The 24859-nt window shown below is 47.8% G+C and overlaps 1 protein-coding gene across 1 annotated transcript; it reads right to left on the bottom strand.

Annotated features, from left to right (window-relative positions):
* Nucleotides 1–157: 157 nt before the first annotated feature.
* Nucleotides 158–2132, bottom strand: LOC124706475 (probable receptor-like protein kinase At1g11050). The gene has a single exon (XM_047238140.1). The coding sequence runs from the start codon at nucleotides 2130–2132 to the stop codon at nucleotides 207–209; it is 1926 nt and encodes a 641-aa protein (XP_047094096.1). The 3' UTR covers nucleotides 158–206.
* Between the last annotated feature and the right edge of the window lie 22727 nt (nucleotides 2133–24859).

Raw genomic sequence — 24859 nt, 5'->3', positions numbered from 1 at the left:
GCTTGTTTAGTTGCTGCCTATTCTCGTTGCCAGATGGTGGACAGATTGTCTTTGTGTTGGGGATGATGGCTAAAATTCAGAAGTAACAAAATTTGATGTGAATTCCATTTGCATCGTTTCAATGTCTCATACAGAAAATCAACATATCAAGAGGTCGTGACACACAATTATGGATTTAGCTGACCAAAAGAAACACAAGTATTACATCACCTAAGCATGTCCCCATTATCGATCAATGGCCCGCTGATGGCTGGTGAAGCACTGAAGTTGCTCCCTGCTTCGCTGAACATGAGGCTGTGCCCATATGGCAGTGGGCGGTCTGGTATCTCGGGTATATCCATGTCCCCCTCAAGCATCTTCACCGCCTCGGTGATGGTCGGTCGGAGCGCAACCATGACATGTGCGCACAGGATTCCGACAAGAACAAACCTCTCCATCACCTCTCCTCTTGGGCTCTCACCGGTCGACAACGCCTCGTCTAGCACCTCTCTCGACTGACCGGCCTTGACGAGCGTCCACGCCCAGTCGGTGATCAGCACCGGCCCTGCCTGAGCCGACATGTCAAGCACATGTCGTGCACTCAATATCTCAAGCACCAGAACGCCGAAGCTATAGACATCACTCTTCTCTGTCAACTGCCCGTAGAGCGCGTACTCCGGCGCCAGGTAACCATGCGTGCCGGCGACACGCGTGGTGAGGTGAGACTGCCCCTCCCTGGTCCTCCTGGCTAGCCCGAAATCCGCCACGCGCGCACGCATCTCATTGTCGAGCAGTATGTTGGTCGCCTTGATGTCCCTGTGATAGATTGCAGGCTTGACACCATAATGCAGATACTCCAGCCCCTTTGCCACATCCATAATTATGGTCCGCCGCTGCGCCCATGTCAACGCCGGCCGCTGGCTGCCCCCCTCTTTGTCCCGGAAGATGAACTCCTCGAGCGATCCGTTGGGCATGAAGTCATACACAAAGAACATCTGCTTCCCTTCGTCGATGTCGTCGTCGACAATGCAGCAGCCGCGCAGCGGCACCAGGTTGCGGTGCCGGAGGTGGCTGATGATCTCTACCTCGTTGGTGAACTCCTCGTCCCCGCCCTCCATCTCCGGGTTGAGCACCTTCTTGACAGCAACGATGGACCCGTCCGCGAGCACGCCGCGGTAGACGACCCCGAACCCGCCGCGGCCGATGAGGTTCTTGTCCGCGAAGCCGTCCGTCCCCTTGGACAGCTCGGCAATGCTGAATAGTATCGAGCCGGTGTTTGGCCGCAGATGCGGCCGCCGCTGGCCTGATGACCCCTCCTCAGGGATGTTGAGGTCTCGGGTTTTCTTGGCGTTGGCGTGCCTTCTTTTTCTCCAGAGAATGAATGCGATAGCTGATAGGAGCAGGATGATGGCGATTGGGATGGTGGTGGCGTAGATGGTTGTGCTGTTTGACTTGGAAGGGTGGGAGGGTTGGGTGGCTAGGCCGAGACCGAGCGTGCAGTTGGCGGTGGAGAGGGCGGTGGGCCCCTCGACGCTGGAGATGCCGGCGGCGTATATGACGGTGAGGTAGAAGCAGTTGCGCTGCGACTCGGCCGTGGCGTTGGCGTCGGCGGCGATGAGGTGGGAGGTGGCGACGATGCCGGCGGTGAGGCAGCTGTAGCAGACCGGCAGGGAGGCGAGCTCGGGCCCGCAGGCGGCGTCCAGGCCGGCGACGGAGTCGTTCCCGACGACGGCCCTGTACTCGGCGGCGGTGGTGACGCCGGCGCAGTAGGACGGGGTGGACACAAAGTCGGCCGGCGACGGGAAGCAGGAGCGCACGAGCGAGGCGCCCGGGAGGGAGGCCGGCGGCGCGGAGATCCCGTCCGCCAGGCCGGCGAGGCACGCCGCGGCGGCCCCGGCCGACGGGAGGCGGAACTGGCCCGTGGCGCGCAGCCGCCCCGCGAGGCCGATGCCCAGCAGGGAGAGCAGCGTCTGCCGGCACGCCGTGATGTTGGGCGCGCTCCCCGCGCACGGCGTCGGGTCCCACGGGAAGGACGGCACGTAGCTCAGGTCCAGCGGGCATGTCCCGTTGCCGGTGCCCGCTCCAGCCGCGCCCTCCGGCGAGCTGGCGAGCAGCAGCGCTAGGAGTAGCGGGAGGAGCCTCTGGGCTGGCATTTCGGCGAGCAGCTGGTGTTCGGTGAGGGGAGGAGTGGCTGAACAAGGTGGAAGCTTTTAGCTTAAACAAGCTTGGAGAGAGCTTTCGCCGCTCAGAGACAGAGAGAGTGGTTGGAGTAAAATGGGGCGGCTTCGCCCAGCTTGCGTGAAGGGAATAATTTTGCGCTTTGCGGCAGGATATTGGTGGCCTACCGGGTCAATGACGGGTGGGGCCTGCTTATCTGCGTGCGTTGGATTGATGGAGGCCTCTGGTAGTCTGGTGTCTGGATGCGAGGAGGTGGCACACCTGCGACTTTTCTGTTTGGTTGACATGGCGTATATTGTGGACTTTTTTACATTATTTCCCGGTGTGTTTATTGCTCCCTCTGTTTTTAGATTTAGGCTATATAGTTTTTTTTTAGAAAAAATCCAGAATACAAGATGTATTGCGTTGCCCTGTTTGTATAGGCGCTATTTTTAGAGATTTGATTAGGTTTTCTTATCTTATGCAAAGTTCTCTATTAGCTCACGTCAATTGTCTAGGGTTAAACCTAGCTAACATGGTCTAATTTTTCCTGAATGTGCGTCCTTTAATTTCCGTGCCAGAAACTATATGGTTTATATTTAGAAAACGGAGGGAGTAGTTCACAATGGATTTATTGATTTTGCATTATTATCACATGACAAGTGGGCCGCTTCTTTTTAAATTAATTGAACTTCTATGTTGTGTTTTTCTAATTTGACCGAGTCTGTGGAAAATAGCTAATATCTACAATGTCCAATATATTACGTACGAAAATATATTTTGCGGTGAGTCTAATAAATTTAAGTTGGCATTTTAGATGTTTATAATATTTTCTTTAAACTAGGTCAAAGATAATGTAATTTGATTTAGCAAAATCCTTAAAAAATCAATTAACTTGGAGTTGAGGGAGTTCGCTTTGTCGTAGTGCATATGTTTGATTGAGCTTTTATATCTCAAAGATACATATGGCGGACAAGTCTTTAAAATGAGAGTGAATTCCACATTTTTTTTTAATTTCTAGGTGTGTATTTGTGGCACTACTTACCCCCATTTAGTGAAAATTTCACCCGGTTACCCTGTTTAAGATACCTTGGACCCTTGTGCTCTGGTGTGTGTCAGCTAGCCCAGGTATGAGGCGATGATCAAAGTTCGAAAATATCATGAAGACAGCAAGGAATGAGGCAAATGGAGAAGAGAACGTTACTAATGACCCCTCTGAGTTTTTACACATAGTTGATGTCACATCGACCTAACATTTCGGTCTTATCTAATACAACCGGCAAAATGCAAAAATCGGATGATGCTAGGTTCAAAGTTTTTTAATGGGTAATCCAGTAGAATTTTTACTAAATGGGACAATACGTGGCACCAATGCACAAATCAGGGCTAAATAATGGAGTTCACTCTTTGCATCAAAATTGAAATAAAATGGCCCCAAAACCAGCCAAACATCCCCGTTCCATTCTCCCTACGTATGAATATTGTGTAGACTTAGCCAAGGGACGCACCACATTATCACGATGTATAGTATATCTGCCAAGGCTGGGGGATACCCCATTAAAAAAAAAGTATATCTTTCAAGCAAGGCAAGTGGGAGTTATTTTACAGATTAAAAATTGCGCTTTACACTAGTGCTGATATGATCGACAGACGTACAAAGTGGAACTTGGAATACAAAATTCTTTGGACTGAAGAAAGATGCTCAATACATTATTCTTCTTCTGAAAATTGTGGCCGGTGAGCCTAATTCGGTTCCATTTGGCAACAGAAACAACTGCTTTTTATCCATGCGACAAACTTGGGGGCTAGCTAACAGCCCGACCCGACAGATAGTCGGGGACACACATGACACACCAGCTCATTTCTACAGTAACGCATGATAGGGAGTAATTTCTTTGAACGTATGAATTTGGACATAGTTTAATGCTGAAAACCGCGGTCGCCGCTGACAGTTCCAAGGCGTGCATGATGCCAAAACACTCCAGTATCTTCATACGGTTGCGAACTTTCCTCAAGCCGCAATTATTTGGCCGTAGAGACTACCAGGGCCTGTTTGGTGGCTCGTATGCCGACATGGTTAAAATTCAACTTTAAAAAAAAAAGTTAAAATTTAATATTTGGTTAGATAGGTCGCATGAAATCTCTGCATCCCAACGGTTTTAAAACATCCCAAAAGTTAGCCAGCGAGGCACGGTTGATTCTGGCGTTTTTGCGTGGCCTAGCTTTCGCGGGCATGGCATGCCCTTTATTTGGGAAGTTTGGGAGGCGAGACGTTTCCCCGTTAACTCCCCACTCCATTTTCCTTACCGCTTAAACACCCACTCCTCACCCCATTCGGTGCCGCACCCATGGTCGACGCACCTCCGTTTCCGCCACGGCAACCCCTTTTCGTCCGTAAGAAGTTGGCGTAGGAAGTCTGGGCCACCAACAAACATCATAAGTTGGCGACCGACAATGAGCACAATTAGGCAAGGACGGTCAAATCGTCTTCCGCGGTGTTCTTGAGGCCATGCGCAACGGGGGCGGCGACAACAATTGCACCGGTGCCCACAACGGTGTCCGAGACCTCTAGTGCAGCCGCGGGGAATGCTCATGCGTTCGCATGGCCAACCCTGGCTGACATGGCGGGAATTTTGCACGTACGGTGACGGCCGCAACCCTATTTTAGTGGGCTTCGTCCACGGCTCCGAGGTCTTCATCGGCGGCTCCGAGGACTTCGTTTGTGACTCCGGCCCCCAATTTCCGTTGATTTGATAAGCGATAGGGTTTTTTAGGTCGGTTGATTTTACATCTCCGGCGAGCATCCGGAGTCCATATTGGTGGCTTAGCGTAGATGCATGTACATTGGATGTAGATTCGACTTTGATTTGTGTAGATTCGAGTCAATCTAGACATTGCAGATTCGACATTGCCAATGTATGTATGTCTAATTTGTGCACTACCAAAATTAAGAAATGCACAAATTGTTCAAGATATATGCATGATCTATAGTAGTTGTACTTGCAAAATTCCCAAATTGGACAATGGCATTGTTCTTGTGCATTAACCAAATTGGACCATGGATCTATGCATTGTTCTTGTGCTGCATTTGTTCTAGTACTTGTACTATATTTGTGCAATGGCATGATCTATTTGTGCACGGGCATGATCTAGGCGTGCCTTTGCATTGTCATGATCTACTTGTGCAATGGCATGATCTACTTGTGCATTGCATTCGCATGATCTACTTGTGCATTGGCATCATATATTTGTACATTGTTCTTACATCTTCGTCTATGTACCGACAAGGTCATTAAATTGGACTGCGAGACAATGGAGAGGGGATGTATCCCCCACTTGGTTAGTAGGATGAGCTTTCCTGAAACACTGGACGCAGATGTTTAAGCCGGAGGTGCCAAACAGGGTAGAGATAGCGACGGTGCCACCTCACACTCATTGTTGTCAGCCAAAGCTCGGGCACATCAGGGCCCTCATTCCTCACAGTTTTTACGCCCAGCTAGACATAAACGACTTACACATGCTCATCGTTCACTAGTAGGAAAAGCCTCATCAGTGGCGCACCAAAAATGGATTATGTGGCGCATGGGAGCTGCGCCACAGAAACGTCGCCACAAAAATAAGGTTTCTGTGGCGCACTTGTTCTTAGGTGCGCCATAGAAAAGCGTGCGCCACAGAATTGGTTTTTAGTGCGCCACAGAATTTGCTTGTATTATACACGATTTTGTTCTGCCTGCTATACACATGCAGTTTATAGACAGCAATACAGATACACAGGTTATATACAGCAACATTCAGATATAATATAAATATCATGTACATTGCACGGATATAACATAGACATCATCATCACATTACTTAGAACCCGATCGAGATACATATATAGTGGCAAGTGTCAAATGTTTTGCATACAACTCTTAATTCATACAAAATTCACAATTTCAAGATACAAAGTAGTCTTCATCCGGTTCCTCCTTTGCTCCGTCATCTCTACCCACCGAGGCTCGCTTGCATCGGGGTCCTTCATCCGAGTTCCTACTATGATGAAAATGGAAGAAAGTGAGACCAACAAGTCCGATGCACAAGAGAAATGGAATAAATGCCTCATATATTGTTGGTCAACACAAATATTAACATTCGAGGACGGTGTAAGTGAGACCAAGTCCGATGCACAAGAGATTGATATTTGTGCTATCTTACCAGGCTCACTTACGCCGCCCCCGAGTGTACGGTGACCAAACATTTTAATCATCGGCATTTTGAAAATCTCAAAGCAAATGGAATGACAAAATGGAATAAGTGCCTCATACATTGTTGGTCAACATAAATATTAACATTTAGGGATGGCGTAAATGAGACCAAGTCCGATGCACAAGAGATTGATATTTGTGTTATCTTACCAGGCTCACTTACGCCACCCCCAAGTGTACGGTGACCAAACATTTTAATCATCGGCATTTTGAAAATCTCAAAGCAAATGGAATGACAAAATGGAATAAGTGCCTCATACATTGTTGGTCAACACAAATATTAACATTTAGGGATGGTGTAAGCGAGGCCAGGTAGGATGCACAAGAGATTGATATTTGTGCTATCTTACCAGAGCTCACTTACGCCACCCCCGAGTGTACGGTGACCAAACATTTTAATCATCGGCATTTTGAAAATCTCAAAGCAAATGGAATGACAAAATAGAATATGTGCCTCATACATTGTTGGTCAACACAAATACTATGGTCGAAACCATAGTTGCAGTATACACCGCCGTATACTTTGCAGAAGGGCCCCCTTTCCCCGGTCGGCGTTCCGTCAACGGGTGCTTGACGACACAACAACGCCGATCCGCATCTCCGGCGCGGAACCACGCCGGTCCTCGCTGTCCGGTGAACGAGTCCTTGATGCAAAGACCGTGCCGGCCTGCCCGGCATTATGCCGGGCCGTGTTGCCGCGCTTCAAGCCGTGTGTCCCGCGCCTCGCCTTTGTTCGCCTTCTTGCCGGTGAACCAATAGGCTGATCGTTGGAATAAGGAAACCGATGACAGCCGGTCGCAAGATTAAATTGCGATCGGCCGTCATCGGCTTCCTTATTCCAACGATTAGTCTATTCGTTCACCGGGCAAAAGGCGAAGAGTGCAGGGCGCGTGATCGACACGGCTCGAAGCGCGACAACGAGGGTCGGCATGATGCTAGGGAGGCTGGCACCGTCTTGGCATTAAGGACTCGTTCACGTACTGGACGGCGAGAGAAGAAAAGTGGTGCTGCACCGGAGAGGCATGTCGGCGTTGTTGTCTCGTCAAGGACTCGTTCACGGAACGGCGGCTAGGGAAAGGGGAGCTCGTCTACAAAGTATATTGCGGCGTATAGGTGACCAAACATTCTAATCATCGGCACTAAAATGGAAGAAAGAGCCAAGTGGTATCTCAACTAGATATCATATGCCTCATACTTTGTTGGTCGAAAGAAATATTAACATTCGGGATGGGGTCGGTGAGGCCAGGTAGGATGCACAAGAGATTGATATTTGTGCCATCGCACCAGGCTCACTGGCCCCACCCAGAGTGTACAAGTGACCAAACAATTTAATCATCGGCACTAAAATGGAAGAAAGGCCAATGCAATTAAGAAGTAGCTAGTATGAACTAAATGGAATGCCTCATACTTTGTTGGTCGAAACAAATATTAACATCCAGGGATGGAGTAAGTGAGGCCGGGTAGGATGCACAAGATATTGATATTTGTGCCATCACACCAAGCCTCACTTGCTCCACCCCGAGTGTACGAGTGATCGACCAACCATCTAATCATCGACAAGTAAATCACTTGGGGTAATGTTAAAATGTTTGTCTCCATATTTGGGAGACATTTTTAATATTGGAGTCTAGCTAATGGAAATCAAGAACTAGTCTTGATCTCCAAATGGTGATTAGAGGGAATTTATTCATCTTAAGCAACATTAGGGACAAATGGGATCATGCAAGGGACTTGGGTCATTTGGATCATAAGGCATCAATTAAGGAGGCAACCGGGGACAAAGGGAAACATTTGCTGATCCATTATCATAGGCAACAAAGCGAGCAACTTTTTCCCCTCTAATCTAGCTAGAGTCCTTAAAAGAAATCCATCATAAGCATGGTCAAATACACATATATAGCATGGGGCGAGATGCTCCAAAGGGATTATATATTCATCACTTGGTAATTTGGAGAGCAAACAAGCGAGTAGCCATATCACTCAATCCAATAATATAGTAATTTGGATCATAAGGCATCAATTAAGGAGGCAACCGGGGACAAAGAGAAACATTTGATGATCCATTATCATAGGCAACAAAGCGACAACTTTTTCCCCTCTAATCTAGCTAGAGTCCTTAAAAGAAATCCATCATAAGCATGGTCAAATACACATATATAGCATGGGGCGAGATGCTCCAAAGGGATTATATATTCATCACTTGGTAATTTGGAGAGCAAACAAGCAGTAGCCATATCACTCAATCCAATAATATAGTAATTTGGATCATAAGGCATCAATTAAGGAGGCAATTAACCGGGGACAAAGGGAAACATTTGATGATCCGAGTAAGTGCATGACACTTTGAGCTACCAAGAATAAAGGCCAACGAGTGGATAAACATACGCAAGCAGCTCACACACACATGCAAACACATGTGTTGACGGTAACTAAACGACGAGAAGAACACCACAAGATATTCATGGGTACTTAGGATCGAGTAGGGAATTGATAAAGTACGGTGAGGAGCAAGCATACCATCGAAACTGTCCATTTGAGAGAAATAACATTGGGGTAATGTTAAAATGTTTGTCTCCATATTTGGGAGACATTTTTAATATTGGAGTCTAGCTAATGGAAATCAAGAACTAGTCTTGATCTCCAAATGGTGATTAGAGGGAATTTATTCATCTTAAGCAACATTAGGGACAAATAGGATCATGCAAGGGACTTGGGTCATTTGGATCATAAGGCATCAATTAAGGAGGCAACCGGGGACAAAGGGAAACATTTTATGATCCATTATCATAGGCAACAAAGCGGCAATCTTTTTCCCCTCTAATATAGCTAGAGTCCTTAAAAGAAATCCATCATAAGCATGGTCAAATACACATATATAGCATGGGGCAGATGCTCCAAAGGGATTATATATTCATCACTTGGTAATTTGGAGAGCAAACAAGCAGTAGCCATATCACTCAATCCAACAAAGTAATTTCGTCGAGCACTTTGTGCCCGCACGGGAGAGGAAGAGGGAGGGGAGGGGAGAGGTGGAGCTCACCGACGATGCTGTTGGAGGAGCGGCCGGGTAGAGGAAGAGGGAGGGGCCGGGTAGGGGTGGAGGAGGAGGTCGACGATGATGGCAGGGGCGGCGGCTCCTCCTCCTTGACGCGGAGCCGGCCCCTCCTCCTCCATGCGGCGGCCGCCCCTCCTCCTCCACGCCGCGGCGTCTTGTGCTCGCTGGTGGCGGGGATGGGTGGAGCGTGGCGGCATGCGGCCCTCGCGGAGGAAGGAGGCGGCGACGGCGACGGCGACGCTCACCATGGAAGGCGGCGGCGCGCGGCGGTAGGGAGAGGAAGAGGGGTGAGGAGGAAGTACGGGCGGGGGGGAGGGGGTTGATGCGTGTGGTTGACACGTCCGTTGGGAACCCCAAGAGGAAGGTGTGATGCGCACAGCGGCAAGTTTCCCTCAGTAAGAAACCAAGGTTTAATCGAACCAGTAGGAGTCAAGAAGCACGTTGAAGGTTGATGGCGGCGGGATGTAGTGCGGCGCAACACCGGAGATTCCGGCGCCAACGTGGAACCTGCACAACACAACCAAAGTACTTTGCCCCAACGAAACAAGTGAGGTTGTCAATCTCACCGGCTTGCTGTAACAAAGGATTAACCGTATTGTGTGGAAGATGATTGTTTGCGGAAAACGAGTAGAACAAGTATTGCGATAGATTGTATTTCGATAAAGAGAATTGGACCGGGGTCCACAGTTCACTAGAGGTGTCTCTCCCATAAAACAAGCAGCATGTTGGGTGAACAAATTACGGTTGGGCAATTGACAAATAAAGAGGGCATGACCATGCACATACATATCATGATGAGTATAGTGAGATTTAATTGGGCATTACGACAAAGTACATAGACCGCCATCCAACTGCATCTATGCCTAAAAAGTCCACCTTCGAGGTTATCATCCGAACCCCTCCGGTATTAAGTTGCAAAGCAACGGACAATTGCATTAAGTATGGTGCGTAATGTAATCAACAACTACATCCTTAGACATAGCATCAATGTTTTATCCCTAGTGGCAACAGACACAACACAACCTTAGAACTTTACGTCACATCGTCCCGTGTGTCAATGCGGGCATGAACCCACTATCGAGCATAAATACTCCCTCTTGGAGTTACAAGCATCTACTTGGCCGGAGCATCTACTAGTAACGGAGAGCATGCAAGATCATAAACAACACATAGATATAACTTTGATAATCAACATAACAAGTATTCTCTATTCATCGGATCCCAACAAACGCAACATATAGAATTACGGATAGATGATCTTGATCATGTTAGGCAGCTCACAAGATCCGACAATGATAGCACAATGGGGAGAAGACAACCATCTAGCTACTGCTATGGACCCATAGTCCGAGGGTAGACTACTCACACATCACACCGGAGGCGACCATGGCGGCATAGAGTCCTCCGGGAGATGATTCCCCTCTCCGGCAGGGTGCCGGAGGCGATCTCCTGGATCCCCCGAGATGGGATCGGCGGCGGCGGCGTCTCTGGAAGGTTTTCCGTATCGTGGCTCTCGGTACTGGGGGTTTCGCAACGGAGGCTTTAAGTAGGCGGAAGGGTGATGACCCACAAGTATAGGGGATCGCGATAGTCTTCGAGGGAAGTAAAACCCAAATTTATTGATTCGACACAAGGGGAGGTAAAGAATACTTATAAGCCTTAACAACTGAGTTGTCAATTCAGTACACACTGGAAAAGCACTAGCAACGAGGGTGATGTGAAAGTAGCAGGTAATATGAGAGCAGTAGTAACGAGTAACATAGCAGCAGTAATAGCAATATGAGAGCAATGGCACCAGAAGATAGTTGATACTACTTCCAATGACATGTAGAACAAGTATATTATGATGAGAGATGGACCGGGGTTCCCGACGATCTACACTAGTGGCAACTCTCCAATAACAAGTGTTGGGTGAACAAATTACGGTTGGGCAATTGATAGGAATCAAAGCATTAAGAAAGAACATCGGGCTTATTAATTATGTAGGCATGTTTTCCAATATAGTCGTACGTGCTCGCAATGAGAAACTTGCACAACATCTTTTGTCCTACCAGTCGGTGGCAGCCGGGCCTCAAGGGAAACTACTGGATATTAAGGTACTCCTTTTAATAGAGTACCGGAGCAAAGCATTAACACTCCGTGAAAACATGTGATCCTCACATCACTACCTGACAAGGTATCAACTTGTCAATGCCTATGGATTGTAGGCTAGGGTTTAGTTGGAAGTAGAGGGTAAGTAGATCTCGAAGGTTTCAGCCGAAAAGTACTCGACGATTATGAAAACTAGGGTTTGTAGACAATGATTCGATTCCTTCTTCGTCCCTCGACTCCCCCTTTATATAGGAGGTGGAGCCGAGGGATTCGTGCTGTACAAGTTACAGAGTCCGGGACGGTTTCTAACTCATCCCGCCAGATTACAAATAACACTTCCTATTACAACTCTTGACTTTCCTTGATATATCTTGGGCTCCCGAATCTTCTTATTCTTTGGGTAGTGGGCCTTCAGTAAACCCCGGGTACTATCTTCGGCAGGCCCATTTGGGATGCCTATGTCAGTAGCCCCCGAGATTTTGCTTGAATCGTAGAATCAGGGAAAATCTCCACTGTTTATTTTTATTCGAGAGCTTCAACTTTTTTATATTTCTTCACATAAAATTCTATATTGTACAGGGATAATGGTAATTGGGGCTAGTTCATCTGACGGATCAGGTACTAGTTAACTGCTCTAGTGGCAATCCGCAAAAACCTACTTCAAGATCACGTCCCTGGACATGATCTCGGGATACCGGTGTAAACTTCGACGAGTGCCGCTTAAGGTCTTACCATTCAGTCGAGTCCCGGTCAAATTTATCGGGTACCTAACGCGTCCGTTAGGATTTTTCTTCGTATCCGTTGATACGGATAAAGGTAGCGAGCGCAGTCTTTGGCGATGCCACGCCCAGCGAGAACGGATGCGGGGTCTTACCTTCGCAAATTTGCGGCATTCAGAAATTGATCGCAATTTCGGCGTTACGAGAATATATTGTCGAGTGCTTTTCCGATCTGTTGGAATGGCACATTTTATCGAGTCAATTTTGACTTATATTGTTCTCCCGATGGGAGTATATGTAGAGTTAATTATAACTCGAAATATACTCTCTTGCTTTTCTATTTTTCCTTTGTTAATTTCATCGGGCACGCGAACAGCGTTCCCGATGGGAGTAGCCCCCGAGGCTACAACCAAGAACTTGTGCTTGGTTGTAGGCTCGACATTTTAGTCCACCTTGTCGCTATATTGTCATTTTTTCCCAATATGATCTCTCTCTTCTTTTTTTATCTCTCGGGTGCGCGAACAGCGCTCCCGATGGGAGTAGCCCCCGAGGCTACAACCGAGGACTTGTGCTTGGTTGTAGGCTCCCGCAATTTCTATATTGTCATACTCGAAATTTTACTTTTTGTCGAAGTAGCCCCCGAGCATTTGGGCAAAAACTTGTATTTGATCAAAGGCTCCCGAAGTATTTAATAATTCTCCCTGTCGCCAATCTTCTTTTATTTTCCTTGTCGACATGCTTCCCTTAACCAAATTTACTTCATCCCTGTTGAATAGTCGTGATTTTTCTGCCCTGTGGGTCCATTGCTTCCACCACGTTGACACGTCGTGCAAGTGGGGGACACACGCCCTCCGCTTTTTCTGGCGCACGTACGGTAACGCCTATCTCAGTAAAAATACCTTTTTACCCTTGTATCTAGGAGATCTTTTTTCACCACACGATTTCTTCATCCAACGGCGCACTTGCTTCACCCGATTCTTATATAAACCTTTCTTCAACCTCCGTTCATCCCTCGCTTGCGCCGCTCATCCGTTCCTCTTCGCAAAAGCTTCCCCTGCGCCCAACTCTCTCCGATCGTCCGCACTCACGAGCATTGCTCCGCCCATTGCCGTTGATGCCACCGCGCACGCGACTCACTCGCCACGATACTCCGGAATCCAAGATGGCCGCCGAGGATCTTGAGTGGGAGAGATCTAAAATCTCCAACCAGGACATCAACACGCTGAAGAGGCTTGGCCTCATGAAGAAGGAAGACGCCATCCGCTTTCCCAGCGAAGAAAGCTACCCCAAGCCTCCAATGGAGTACCGGGTTAGTTTTGTTGATCACCTTATCCGTGGTCTTTCGACCCCAATTCACGATTTCCTCCGCGGCCTTCTTTTTGTTTATGGGATTCAACTGCACCAGTTGACCCCCAATTCCATCCTTCACATTTCTATTTTCATCACACTTTGCGAATGCTTCCTCGGAATCCCTCCCAATTGGGCTCTGTGGAAACGTATTTTCTGCCTCCGCCGCAATGGCTCCCACAACGTCACTTACAACATAGGTGGCGTTGTTATCTGTGTTCGTACTGATGTCGATTATTTCGACGTCAAATTTCCTGATTCTGTCCAAGGATGGCGCAAAAAGTGGCTCTACATTCACGAAGAAAGCGCCAACTCCGTTGAACACAACATAGTTCCTTTCGACGGAAATGCCGAATTCAGCGCCACCGCTCACGGGATGCCGAAGCTTCGAGGAAGAGAAAAAGGCGACAGAGGCACTCATGTCTCGTATTCATCAGCTTCAAAACACTCGAGGCAAAGAGCTGTCTGGTGTTCAAATCACTGCCTACTTCCTTAGGATTAGAGTGCAGCCTCTTCAGGCTCGCAAAAATCTCCTTTGGACGTACTCTGGCAAAAACGACGCCAACAGAATCTCCAACGATCTTTCTGTAAAGGACTTGGAGAAATTGGTTCGAAGAGTTTCTCGACTAGCCAAGAAGGATCCTATTCCCTCCTCTTGTCGAGTAGAACCATACAGTGCTTCCAATCCTCTTCCCGAGGTATTTTGTCTTCTCGAGTTTCTGTCTTGCTCCAAACTTTTCCTTGCATCTCATTGTATTGGTATCTCGCTAATTTTCTTTTGTCGCTATTTTCTTGCAGAACCATCCTACTATGGCTTCCCTTCCTCCTCTTCCTGAGGATGGAGAAGTCGAAGAACAGGCCATCATTGCCGAAGATACTCAAGGTTCTTCTATTCCTGAAAGTGAAGTCGCGGGTTCTCACAAATCTGCGGCTTCTCACGAAAAAGAAGTTGAGTCTGAAGCCAGTGAATCGACGCAATCCCTTCCTCCTGCTGTTTCTCCAAGGAACAAAAGGAAAAGGACTGATGCCGAGGATTCCGGCACTTCTAAGGCTGAAGAAGTTGTTCCTTCTCATCCGAAGGCAGCTTACGATCCTTATGTTGAATCCCTCGTCAGCTCGTAAGTCGTCTTTATTTCTCCCCCTTTTTTTTTACTCGAAATATTTATCTTGTCTTGCTTTTTATGCTGCCGATTTTTTGATCAACAGTGATGACGAGGAAGAAGTACCAACTACTGACGTGGCTCCTCGGACAAGCACGTCACGTACTGTACTTGCTTCAGACACGCTAGTTGAAGGAGAAGAAAACTCGCCTCCTCAACAAAACGTCGTCACCACTACTCCACCATCAAGCCCCCTTGCTCCTTCACCAAAAAGGACAAGGGTTGAAAAGATTGTTGAACCTGCCCCTCAGTTGGGCAGTTCGTCGACTCTGCTCTTAGATGATGTAAGCTTGTCGACATCTATATTTTCCTTATTTTGTTTTTTCACACCTTTTCTCTTTTTCATGCCGATGTTTCTCTTGCTGTGTTCACCTTGAACAGCCTATGATCAAAGATCTTCTCCGCATCGGTTCCCAATTTATTGGATACCGTGAATATGCTAATAGAGTCGAAGGTAACGACTTTTATACTTGCTGTTTTTCCTTGATTTTTTACTCCTGTTGCTTTTCGCGATTTTGATCTTTCTTCTCTCTCTTTTCCATATCTCGACAGAGAAACTTGCGGAGGCCAACGAACGCGCCAACGCACTTGCTCGAAAACTTGAGCAAAGTGAAGCGGCTCGCAAGAAAGCCGAACTCGCTGCTAGCAAAGCCGAGGCCGAAGCTGATGAAGCCAAGGCGAAAGCTGCTGGTGTCGAGGAACTGCAGAAAAAACTTGAGGATGCTACAGCTGCCTTGGATGAGCACAAAGCTGCGCAAGCTTCTCGTGAAGAAGGAATCCTCAAGCGCCTGAAAACTCAGAGTCGCCGCACTTTCAGTAATTTTACTGATCCCTTCTATTTCTATGAGAATCGTTGTTTCTTGTCTTTTCACTAATGCTTTGTTTCCTTGACAGCCCAAACAAACCAGGATTTTGATCTGACGAATCCTGTCAATGACCCTGTCCTTGACGCACTTTCCTATCTGGAGCTTCATGGATCCGAGATTCGTGAAGGTGTGTCGAATGCTAGCGCGGTGTTGTCGGCATTGTTCCCCTACTTCTTCCCGAAGAAAGAGGAGCCTGCGACTTTCCTCAACCTTGCCAAGATGTTCAATACACCGGAAGACCTTGGACTGAAGATGTGCCAAGAGAATATGAAGGTTGCCGTTGAGAACACCTGTCGCGTTGGTTGCTTGACGGTCGACGGACTATTGACTTGGATGAAAGTTGGCGACACCGAAGCAGATAGAGCAATCAAGATGGAGGTCGTTGATTAAGGCAGCCAAGCCCAACACGAAGAAGATCTTGGCCTATCTCGGGATCAAGCCAGCGTCGACTCCTAGCTCATCAAGGCCGGAGGTCTAGTTGCATGCCTCTTTATTTTTCTTTCTATGTTTCTTTTGCTCTTGTCGCCAAAGTAGCCATTTGGCGACACGTACTTCCTTAGCTCCACTGTAATGCCTTTGTAATTATTCGAGAGATCAATGAAAACTCTATCTTTGCTTGTTGTTTGATGTTGTCTTGTTTAAATTTCAGTTGATATTTGATAACTATACTCCATCTTCCGCTCCTTCCGATGTTTCGCCTTCTTCTTCTCGCGCGAGGAGAACTTTTGCTGATACTGCACCTGTCGACGATACCTTGTCGCAAGAACTGGATGAGCTTCGACAGCAGCTTCAGTATGCGAAGAAGCAAACACTTGTGATGATGGAACAATCTCGTAAGTCATCTGAAGCCGAAAAAGTTGCTCTTCAGCAAGCTCGCGAGGCCGTGGCTGCTAAGGAAATTGCTGCTTCCGAGGCTGAAAAGGCAACCACTCGAGAGAATTTCATGCTCGAATTAATGAATGAAGCCAGTGCAGATATGTCGGGTATGCTTGCTTCATCCTCCGATATCTTTCATCCTCATGCTATGTCTCTTAAAGGTTTCCCCTTCGTTGTTTTGATAGGTTCCTTTACTGATTCTGCTGCCGAGGAAGAGAGGGTAAATGCTAGGACGAACCTCCTTGTTAACCTTTCCCTGGACCATGGTTCTTTGTTTTGGGCTACCCCAGAGAGGACCCGACAAATTGTCAGATTCCAAGATCGCACCTCTCAAACTCGCGATTTCCTTGACTTCTGTACCAAGACCTTGTCCATGGTTTACAACTCCATGTTTCCTCGGAACGTCCAACCAAAAACTCTCCCTGAATTGATGGAAAGATTCAGGGATGCTCGCAGTATCCATGATTTTGTCAAAGCTCAAGCCGGTAGCTGGCGCCGATTTGCTCTTATCATGCTCCGGATCTGCCACTCCAATCTTGACCTTACCCAAGTTGTCGTAAAAGTTCATCAAAAGGTGCAACGTCGAAGAGTTGGTGTTGACGAGGATTAACACGAAGGTTACGCCTATAGCCGAAGAAATGATTGAGGACCTTCTTCGGATGGACGCCGACTTTTTTGCCGATGGCCATTATGCCGATTTTCTTGGTGCTGCTCCTGAAGAAAACAGAGTTACTCTTGATGACATATTGAATCAAGACTAGTTATTTTCCTCTTGTAGATACTTCTTCTTTGTAATCCATGACTATATTGTAAAGCAATCATTATATTTCTCTGTTCGTCTAGCCCCCGAGTGTTTCGGTGACTCTTTACTGTATTTGTATATTTGCGAGGTTTTGAACCAAGGCATTTATATATTTATGGCGAATATGAGTCCCCGAGCTTCTTTATTGAGTACTATTTTGTATTTTTACTGACTCACGAGGTATTTTAATACCAAGGCAAGGTTTTTTCTTTTTCGATGGACTATATTGAAATTCGTCGGAGCGAAGACTTTGAACATGTCGATAAAGAGAAAGGTATATTGACACTATCTTTATTATATTGCAGCACCGCGAGCCCGCCTCATTAAAAACCTTCTCCGGCCCCACTCGGTGCCCCGAAAAAGGAAAAGAGTGCGTCCGAAAACTCGCGGGCGTTTCGAGTATATTGAAGTTTTACAAGGACTATATTTCGACTCTAGGCGTAGAACCGCCTCGAGTTGCGCCACGTTCCAGGGGTTTGGCTCCTCCACCCCTGTCTTCTTGTCCTTTATCTTGTATGCTCCTCCTCCGATTACTTCAGTGACAATGTAAGGGCCAAGCCATGGTGACTCGAGTTTTTCATGACTTTTTGCGTGAGCCGAAGAACTAGGTCTCCCACCTGAAAAGATCTTGGCCGCAAACGTCGACTGTGGTAATTCTTCAAGTCCTGTTGGTATTTGGTTACCCGAGACAATACTTCGTCTCGGGCTTCATCAAGTGCGTCCACGTCGTCTTCTAGCGCTTTTCTCGACACTTCTTCGTCATACTCGACGACACGTGGAGAGTTGTGCTCTATCTCGATTGGTAGTACTGCTTCTGCTCCATGAACCAAGAAAAACGGCGTTTCCTGTGTTGCTGTGTTTGGTGTTGTTCGGATGCTCCACAACACACTTGGTAGTTCTTCTGGCCAGGTATGCCGAGCTTTTTCCAGTGGTCCTAACAAGCGTTTCTTGATGCCATTGCAGATGATGCCATTGGCTTTCTCGACTTGCCCATTGGTTTGAGGATGTGCAACCGACGCAAAGTGCAACTTGATGCCCACCTCTTCGCAATAATCTTTGAATTCGTGGGATGTGAAGTTACTGCCGTTGTACCGTGACGATCGTCGTGGGGCACTCCAAATCTGAAAACGAGGCCTTTTATAAATTTTACTGCGGATGCTCCGTCCGGTGAATTTATCGGCTTTGCTTCTATCCACTTTGTAAATTTGTCGACTGACTACTAGCATATACTCCTTTCCTCCTGGCCAGGATTTGTGTAACTTGCCCACCATATCAAGTCCCCATTGAGCAAAGGGCCATGACAATGGTATTGGTGCTAGCTCTGCTGCTGGAGAGTGAGGTTTTGCGGCAAACCTTTGACACGCGTCGCAAGTTCTTACTATGTCCTTGGCGTCCTCGATTGCTGTCAACCAGTAGAATCCTGCCCGAAAGACCTTGGTTGCAATAGCTCGACTACTCGCGTGGTGGCCACATATTCCTTCGTGTACGTCCTTCAGAATTATTCTTCCTTCTTCGGGTGTGACACACCTTTGCAAGACGCCTGAAATACTTCGCTTATACAATTCTCCGTTGACCACCGTGAAAGCTTTGGAGCGTCGAATTACTCGTCTTGCCTCAACTGGATCATCGGGTATTTCTTTCCTGAGGATGTATGATATGTACGGCTGCATCCACGGTATCTGTATCACCATGACCAGGTCCTGATCTTCTTCTTCTTCCTCTTGCTTTTCCTTGGTAGCCCCCGAGGGTTTCTTCTCCTTCTTTTTTGATTTTGTTGATTTGGTGGACCTCTCTGTTATCTCTTCCCAGAATACACCTGGCGGGACTGCAAGGCATTGCGACCCGATGTTTGCAAGAACGTCGGCTTCGTCGTTGCTCAATCTGCTAATATGATTTACTTCGCATCCATCGAACAACTTCTCGAGCTCGTTGTACACCTCCTTGTACGCCATCATGCTATCATTGACTGCGTCACATTGGTTCATAACTTGCTGAGCCACCAACTGTGAGTCGCCAAAGATTTTTAGTCGAGTTGCACCGCAAGCTTTTGCCATCTTCATCCCGTGTATGAGAGCCTCATATTCTGCTTCATTGTTAGATGCGTTAGGGAACGTCATCCGAAGGATGTACTTCAACTTGTCGCCTTCGGGTGATATGAGTACTACTCCGCGCCGGCTCCTTCCAGATCTTTTGGACCCGTCAAAGTTCATGGTCCGGGTTCTCGACAAATCCGGAGGTCCTGTATTTTGCAACTCCATCCACTCTGCAATGAAGTCCGGCAGTATTTGCGACTTGATTGCTTTTCTTTTTCATACGTGATGTCCTGAGGGAAAGTTCTATTCCCCAAAGGGAGACACGACCCGTAGCTTCGGGTTGTTCGAGTATATTTGACAAGGGAGCTTCATTGACCACTATGATCGGATGTGCCGAAAAATAGTGGCGCAATTTCCGTGCTTTGTCGCGAACACTCCATATGCTATCTTTTGGTGCGAGGATACCTTTGTTTTGAGGGCGATAAAACTTCGCTAACGAAGTATACCGGCCTTTGCACGCCGTGGAGTTTTCCTTCTTCTTCCCTTTCAACAACTAGCACCGTGCTCACCACTTGGGGCGTGGCTGCGATATACGGCGAGAGAGGTTCCCTTTCTTTTGGCGCCACCAAAATTGGTGGTGTCGAGATTGTGCGCTCCAAATCCTCGAAAGCTCGTCGGCTTCCTCGTTCCACCGGAATTTATCTCCTTGCTTTATCAAAGCGTAAAATGGTAACGCTTTTCACCCGGCCTAGCGACGAATCTGCTCAAAGCTGCGACTCGCCTGGTTAGTCTGTTGTATTTCTTTCAACTTTGTTGGCTTCCTCATTGTTACGATAGCTTGTATTTTATCGGGATTTGCTTCGATCCCTCTTGCTGAAACTAGAAACCCCGAAGTTCTCCTGCTCGGGACGCCGAAAGAACACTTCGTCGGGTTCGGTTTGAGGCGAGAACTTATCAAGGTTGTCGAAGGTTTCCTTGAGATCCTCGATCAGCGTTGCCCCCTTTTTTGATGTTATGACGACATCATCAATGTATACTTGCACGTTCTTCCCGATTTGTGTCGCCAAACACTTCTGCATCATCCTCTGATATGTTGCTCCCGCATTTTTAAACCAAAGGGCATTGTTCTGTAGCAAAACACGCCGTAAGGTGTAATAAACGCGGTCTTTACTTCATCTTCTTCTTTCAATCTGATCTGGTTATAACCAGAATATGCATCCAGGAAGGAAAGACGTTCACATCCAGCACGTGGAGTCGATAATTTGATCGATCCTCGGGAGGGAAAGTGATCCTTTGGACAATGTTTATTGAGACACGTAAAGTCGACGCACATGCGAAGGACCTTAGTGTTTTTCTTCGGCACCAGCCACGAGATTTGCTACCCATGTGGCTTCGTGAATATCTCTTTGATAAAACTAGCTTCTTGTAGTCGATTGATTTCGACGAGCATGGCTTTGCGGTTTGGTTCCGAAAAACGCCGCAAAGGTTGTTTGATTGGTCTCGCTAGTGGATCCAAGTTTAGGTGGTGCTCGGCAAGTTCCCTGGGTACTCCTGGCATGTCAGCTGGACACCATGCGAAGATTTTCCAGTGCTCACGGAGGAACTCGACGAGCGCGCTTTCCTATGCGATATCCATGTCGTTTGCGATAGATGTCGTCTTTTTCGGGTCTGTCGGGTGAATCTGCACCTCTTTTGAATTTTTCTCGGTGCTGAAAGTTGATTCTTTGTTTGGCCTTCCAACGTCTGGTAGTACGTCGTAATCAGTCATGCTTTTTGACGCCAAGTACTCAGCTTGCATCCCGAAAGTTTCTGACAGCCGGTGAAAATCCTTGTCGCATTTATCGGCTAAGGCAAAGCTTCCTTTGACTGTGATTGGTCCCTTTGGCCCAGGCAACCTCCACAACAGGTATGTATAGTGTGGCACCGCCATAAATCTAGCATATGCTGGTCGTCCCAACGGAGCGTGGTACTCGCGACGGAAAATCCACGACTTCAAATTCGAGCCTCTCGATTCTATAATTTTCTCGGGTCCCAAACCGAACGTCGAGATTGATCTTTCCCAATGGATAACTTGGTTTCTCCGGTGTGATGCCGTGGAACCTTGTGTCTGTTGGTTTCAAGTTTGCTAAGGATATGTTCATCTTCCTCAATGTATCTGCATACATAAGGTTCAAGCTGCTGCCGCCGTCTATGAACACTCGAGAGACATCAAATCCCGCGATAACCGCCGGCGGAATAAGTGCCGACCGCCTCGGTCGAGGAACTTGCTGCGGATGATCCGCTATTGTGAAGCCGATATCTTGTCCTCGACCAATTAAGGTACTCAACTCGTTGGTGGAGGCATTTTCTCTGCCATAAACACCTGTCGTGAGATTACTTTCCGAGCTCTATTGGACGGCCTTCCCTTCGAATCATCGACACTCTGCTCCATTGGAGTTAGGATCAACATAAGGTGGTGGTGCAGGTGCTGCCGCTATTCCGAGCTGATGTCGATTGTCGTCACGTGATCGCGGGAGGAGGCGGCGGGTGAATCTCGCTTCTAGGTTCTCGAGGATTTCTCTCGTGCTGCCCGCGCGTTAGCGTTTGCTGCGTACCGCAACATTGCCGAAAATTTCGACGCGTCTTTCCGCAAGTGCCCCGACTGTCTTTTACCGTTCGTTGTCGAGGAAGAAGTGCATCCGGCACGGTCCATTCATCATCTCTTCGGGGGACACGAAGGGTCTTGGGAACCTAGGCCCGCTATTTTGCCTGCTCGCGTGAATCATCCCCGTTATCACCTCGCTGTTCATTGCTTCTCCGGTAATCATCTCTGTTGCTTCCTCCTGTATTTGTCCGAAAACCTGCCGAAATTTGTCCTGGAGCGTCATAGTTCTGGTACTGCCGAGGAAATCTTCGCCTCGGTTGATAGTTTCGACCACGGTCCTCCTCTGGCGACCTGTGCCGTTTGTTGTGGACAGCGTCTTCTCCATCTGCCCATTTATTTGCTATCTCCATTAACGCGGATACTGTCTTTGGATTGGTCCTTCCCAAATCCTCGACAAAATCTCCACGCCTGACTCCTGCGACAAACGCATCTATCGCTCTCTCGTCAGATATATTTTCTGCTGAATTTTTGATGATATTCCATCTTTGGATGTACTTTCTCATTGGCTCATCTGGCTTTTGTCGACATGCTCTCAACTCCTCTAACGACGCGGGTTTTTTGCACGTGGATCTGAAGTTCTTGACGAACACGTCCTCGAAACTTTCCCAGCTGTCGATAGATCCTGGAGTGAGTTTCTTTATCCACGATCGTGCGGCTCCACTCAAATGCACTCGAATGCTTTGCATGGCTGTTGCCCTGGTTCCTCCCGTGAGCTTCACTGTCTCCAGATAGTCGACTAGCCAATCCTCTGGATCTTGAAGGCCGTCGAACTTTTTGAAATTATCGGGTAGCTTGAATCCTGAGGGGACTCGAGTTTTTCGGACTCTCCTCGTGAAGCATGGCAAGCCGCACATATCTTCGTCGTTAAGCTCCGGAGATTGCCGATGATCCCTTCCGCTTTGTCGTGCTCTGTCGACTCTTGCTTGTGCTGCCGTATCTCTTGCTCCACTTGGTCCTTCGGGGGCTGCCGCCGTTGCTGCTGCGCAGGTCGTGGACTATTTTGCCTTGCTCTGTTCCTTCGGGAGGCGTTGTAACGAACGCTGTCCCCATAGCACCAACTCTCGCTATCGCCATATTGTATAGTGTTTCCCTTGGATCACCTCGGAGGTGGTTTAGACGCGAGGATAAAAGCTTGTGTCGCCATATACCCAGCTTCGGTGTCTTAGGGATAATGTTTCCTCTTGTGTCTATCGACATAAAGGACATGTCGAGGTTTTGAACCAAGTGCTCTCTTTCGCTTCGGGTATGTGTTGTAACCTTGATCTTCCTCTCGTTCCGAGCCTCCCCGTGGCTATCACCCGAAGTTCTAGATTGTCGACTCAGATCTGCCCTTCTCCCGCTCGGATGCGTAGGCTGCTTCCTTTCTCCTGTTCAACTCAGCTGTCTGTTTTTCCAATTCCCTCGCAGCTCGTGCGAGCCTATATTGATATGCTTGCAATTTCTCTGGTGTGGCCGTGGTAGCCATTGGTTCTGTGCCGTTCATAGCTCTCGCGGCTCTGTCCCACGCTGCTTGTGAAAGTTGAACTCTATCTCGCGGCTCTGGCCCGACGTATTTGTTGCCCAGGCCTTGTCGCAGATTGGAGGGATCGACGTATGGATTTCCCGGATCGTCGAAAGCCTCAGATGTCTCCTCTTGATCTTCAATGGCGTAAATCTGATGATATTTTGTACTCGGATCTACGTTGGGTTTGGTGACATCATCATTGAGATTGATGAAGACCTTGCCCACTGTGATAGATTTGTCGATGAAGTCGTAACTGTCGACATCGCTTGAGCCATCGCTTATATATGAGTCCGCAGATGACTCAAACGACATGTCGTTGAAGATCTTGGCGAGTTTCTCTCTTGTTCTGGTGCTGACATAACGTGTCGCCGAGGTTTCTTCTTCTCCTGACTCGGTTGACGACGCATAGCTTGAAAAATCGGTATCGACCTTCGACGATCCCGACGAAATCGGAACCTCGACACGATACGATCCTTCCTTCTCGACGCGAAAGTGAAACCTTCCGAACGTCATCTCCATGGGCTCCGCCAGGATACGCATATGCATCCAAACGGGAGGGTGGGTGAGGAACAAAATCGACAAGACCAGCAGCGATCTGTTTACCTCGATCCATTGTGTTGCTTGCGGTTGACGATGTCGAAGATCTTGAGCGTGCCATCGAGATCAGATCCTTACGCCTCTAGTCCCCACGGTCGGCGCCAATTGACAAGGTATCAACTTGTCAATGCCTATGGATTGTAGGCTAGGGTTTAGTTGGAAGTAGAGGGTAAGTAGATCTCGAAGGTTTCAGCCGAAAAGTACTCGACGATTATGAAAACTAGGGTTTGTAGACAATGATTCGATTCCTTCTTCGTCCCTCGACTCCCCCTTTATATAGGAGGTGGAGCCGAGGGATTCGTGCTGTACAAGTTACGTAGTCCGGGACGGTTTCTAACTCATCCCGCCGGATTACAAATAACACTTCCTATTACAACTCTTGACTTTCCTTGATATATCTTGGGCTCCCGAATCTTCTTATTCTTCGGGTAGTGGGCCTTCAGTAAACCCCGGGTACTATCTTCGGCAGGCCCATTTGGGATGCCTATGTCACTACCATCCCCTCCGGTTGTCCCGATTTCTGTCACTTCGGGGCCATTGGTTCCGGACAGTGACATGTGCATACAACTTGTAGATACAATCTAAGCAACAAGTATAGAGCTCAAATCTAAGATCATGCCACTCGGGCCCTAGTGACAAGCATTAAGCATAACAAGATTGCAGCAACAATAACTTCACAAACTTTATAGATAGACTAATCATAATGTATCATCCATCGGATCCCAACAAACACAACACCGATTACATCGAGATGAATCTCAATCATGTAAGGCAGCTCATGA

Source organism: Lolium rigidum, chromosome 4 (genome assembly GCF_022539505.1).
Source record: "Lolium rigidum isolate FL_2022 chromosome 4, APGP_CSIRO_Lrig_0.1, whole genome shotgun sequence".
NCBI classification, from domain to species: domain Eukaryota; kingdom Viridiplantae; phylum Streptophyta; class Magnoliopsida; order Poales; family Poaceae; genus Lolium; species Lolium rigidum.
Note: the sequence above shows the minus strand (reverse complement) of the source record. Positions and strands in the feature narration are given on the sequence as shown.

What these genes read in the sequence shown, in the direction of transcription:
- LOC124706475 (XM_047238140.1), bottom strand. Translation starts at nt 2,132, where the DNA reads ATGCCAGCCCAGAGGCTCCTCCCGCTACTCCTAGCGCTGCTGCTCGCC.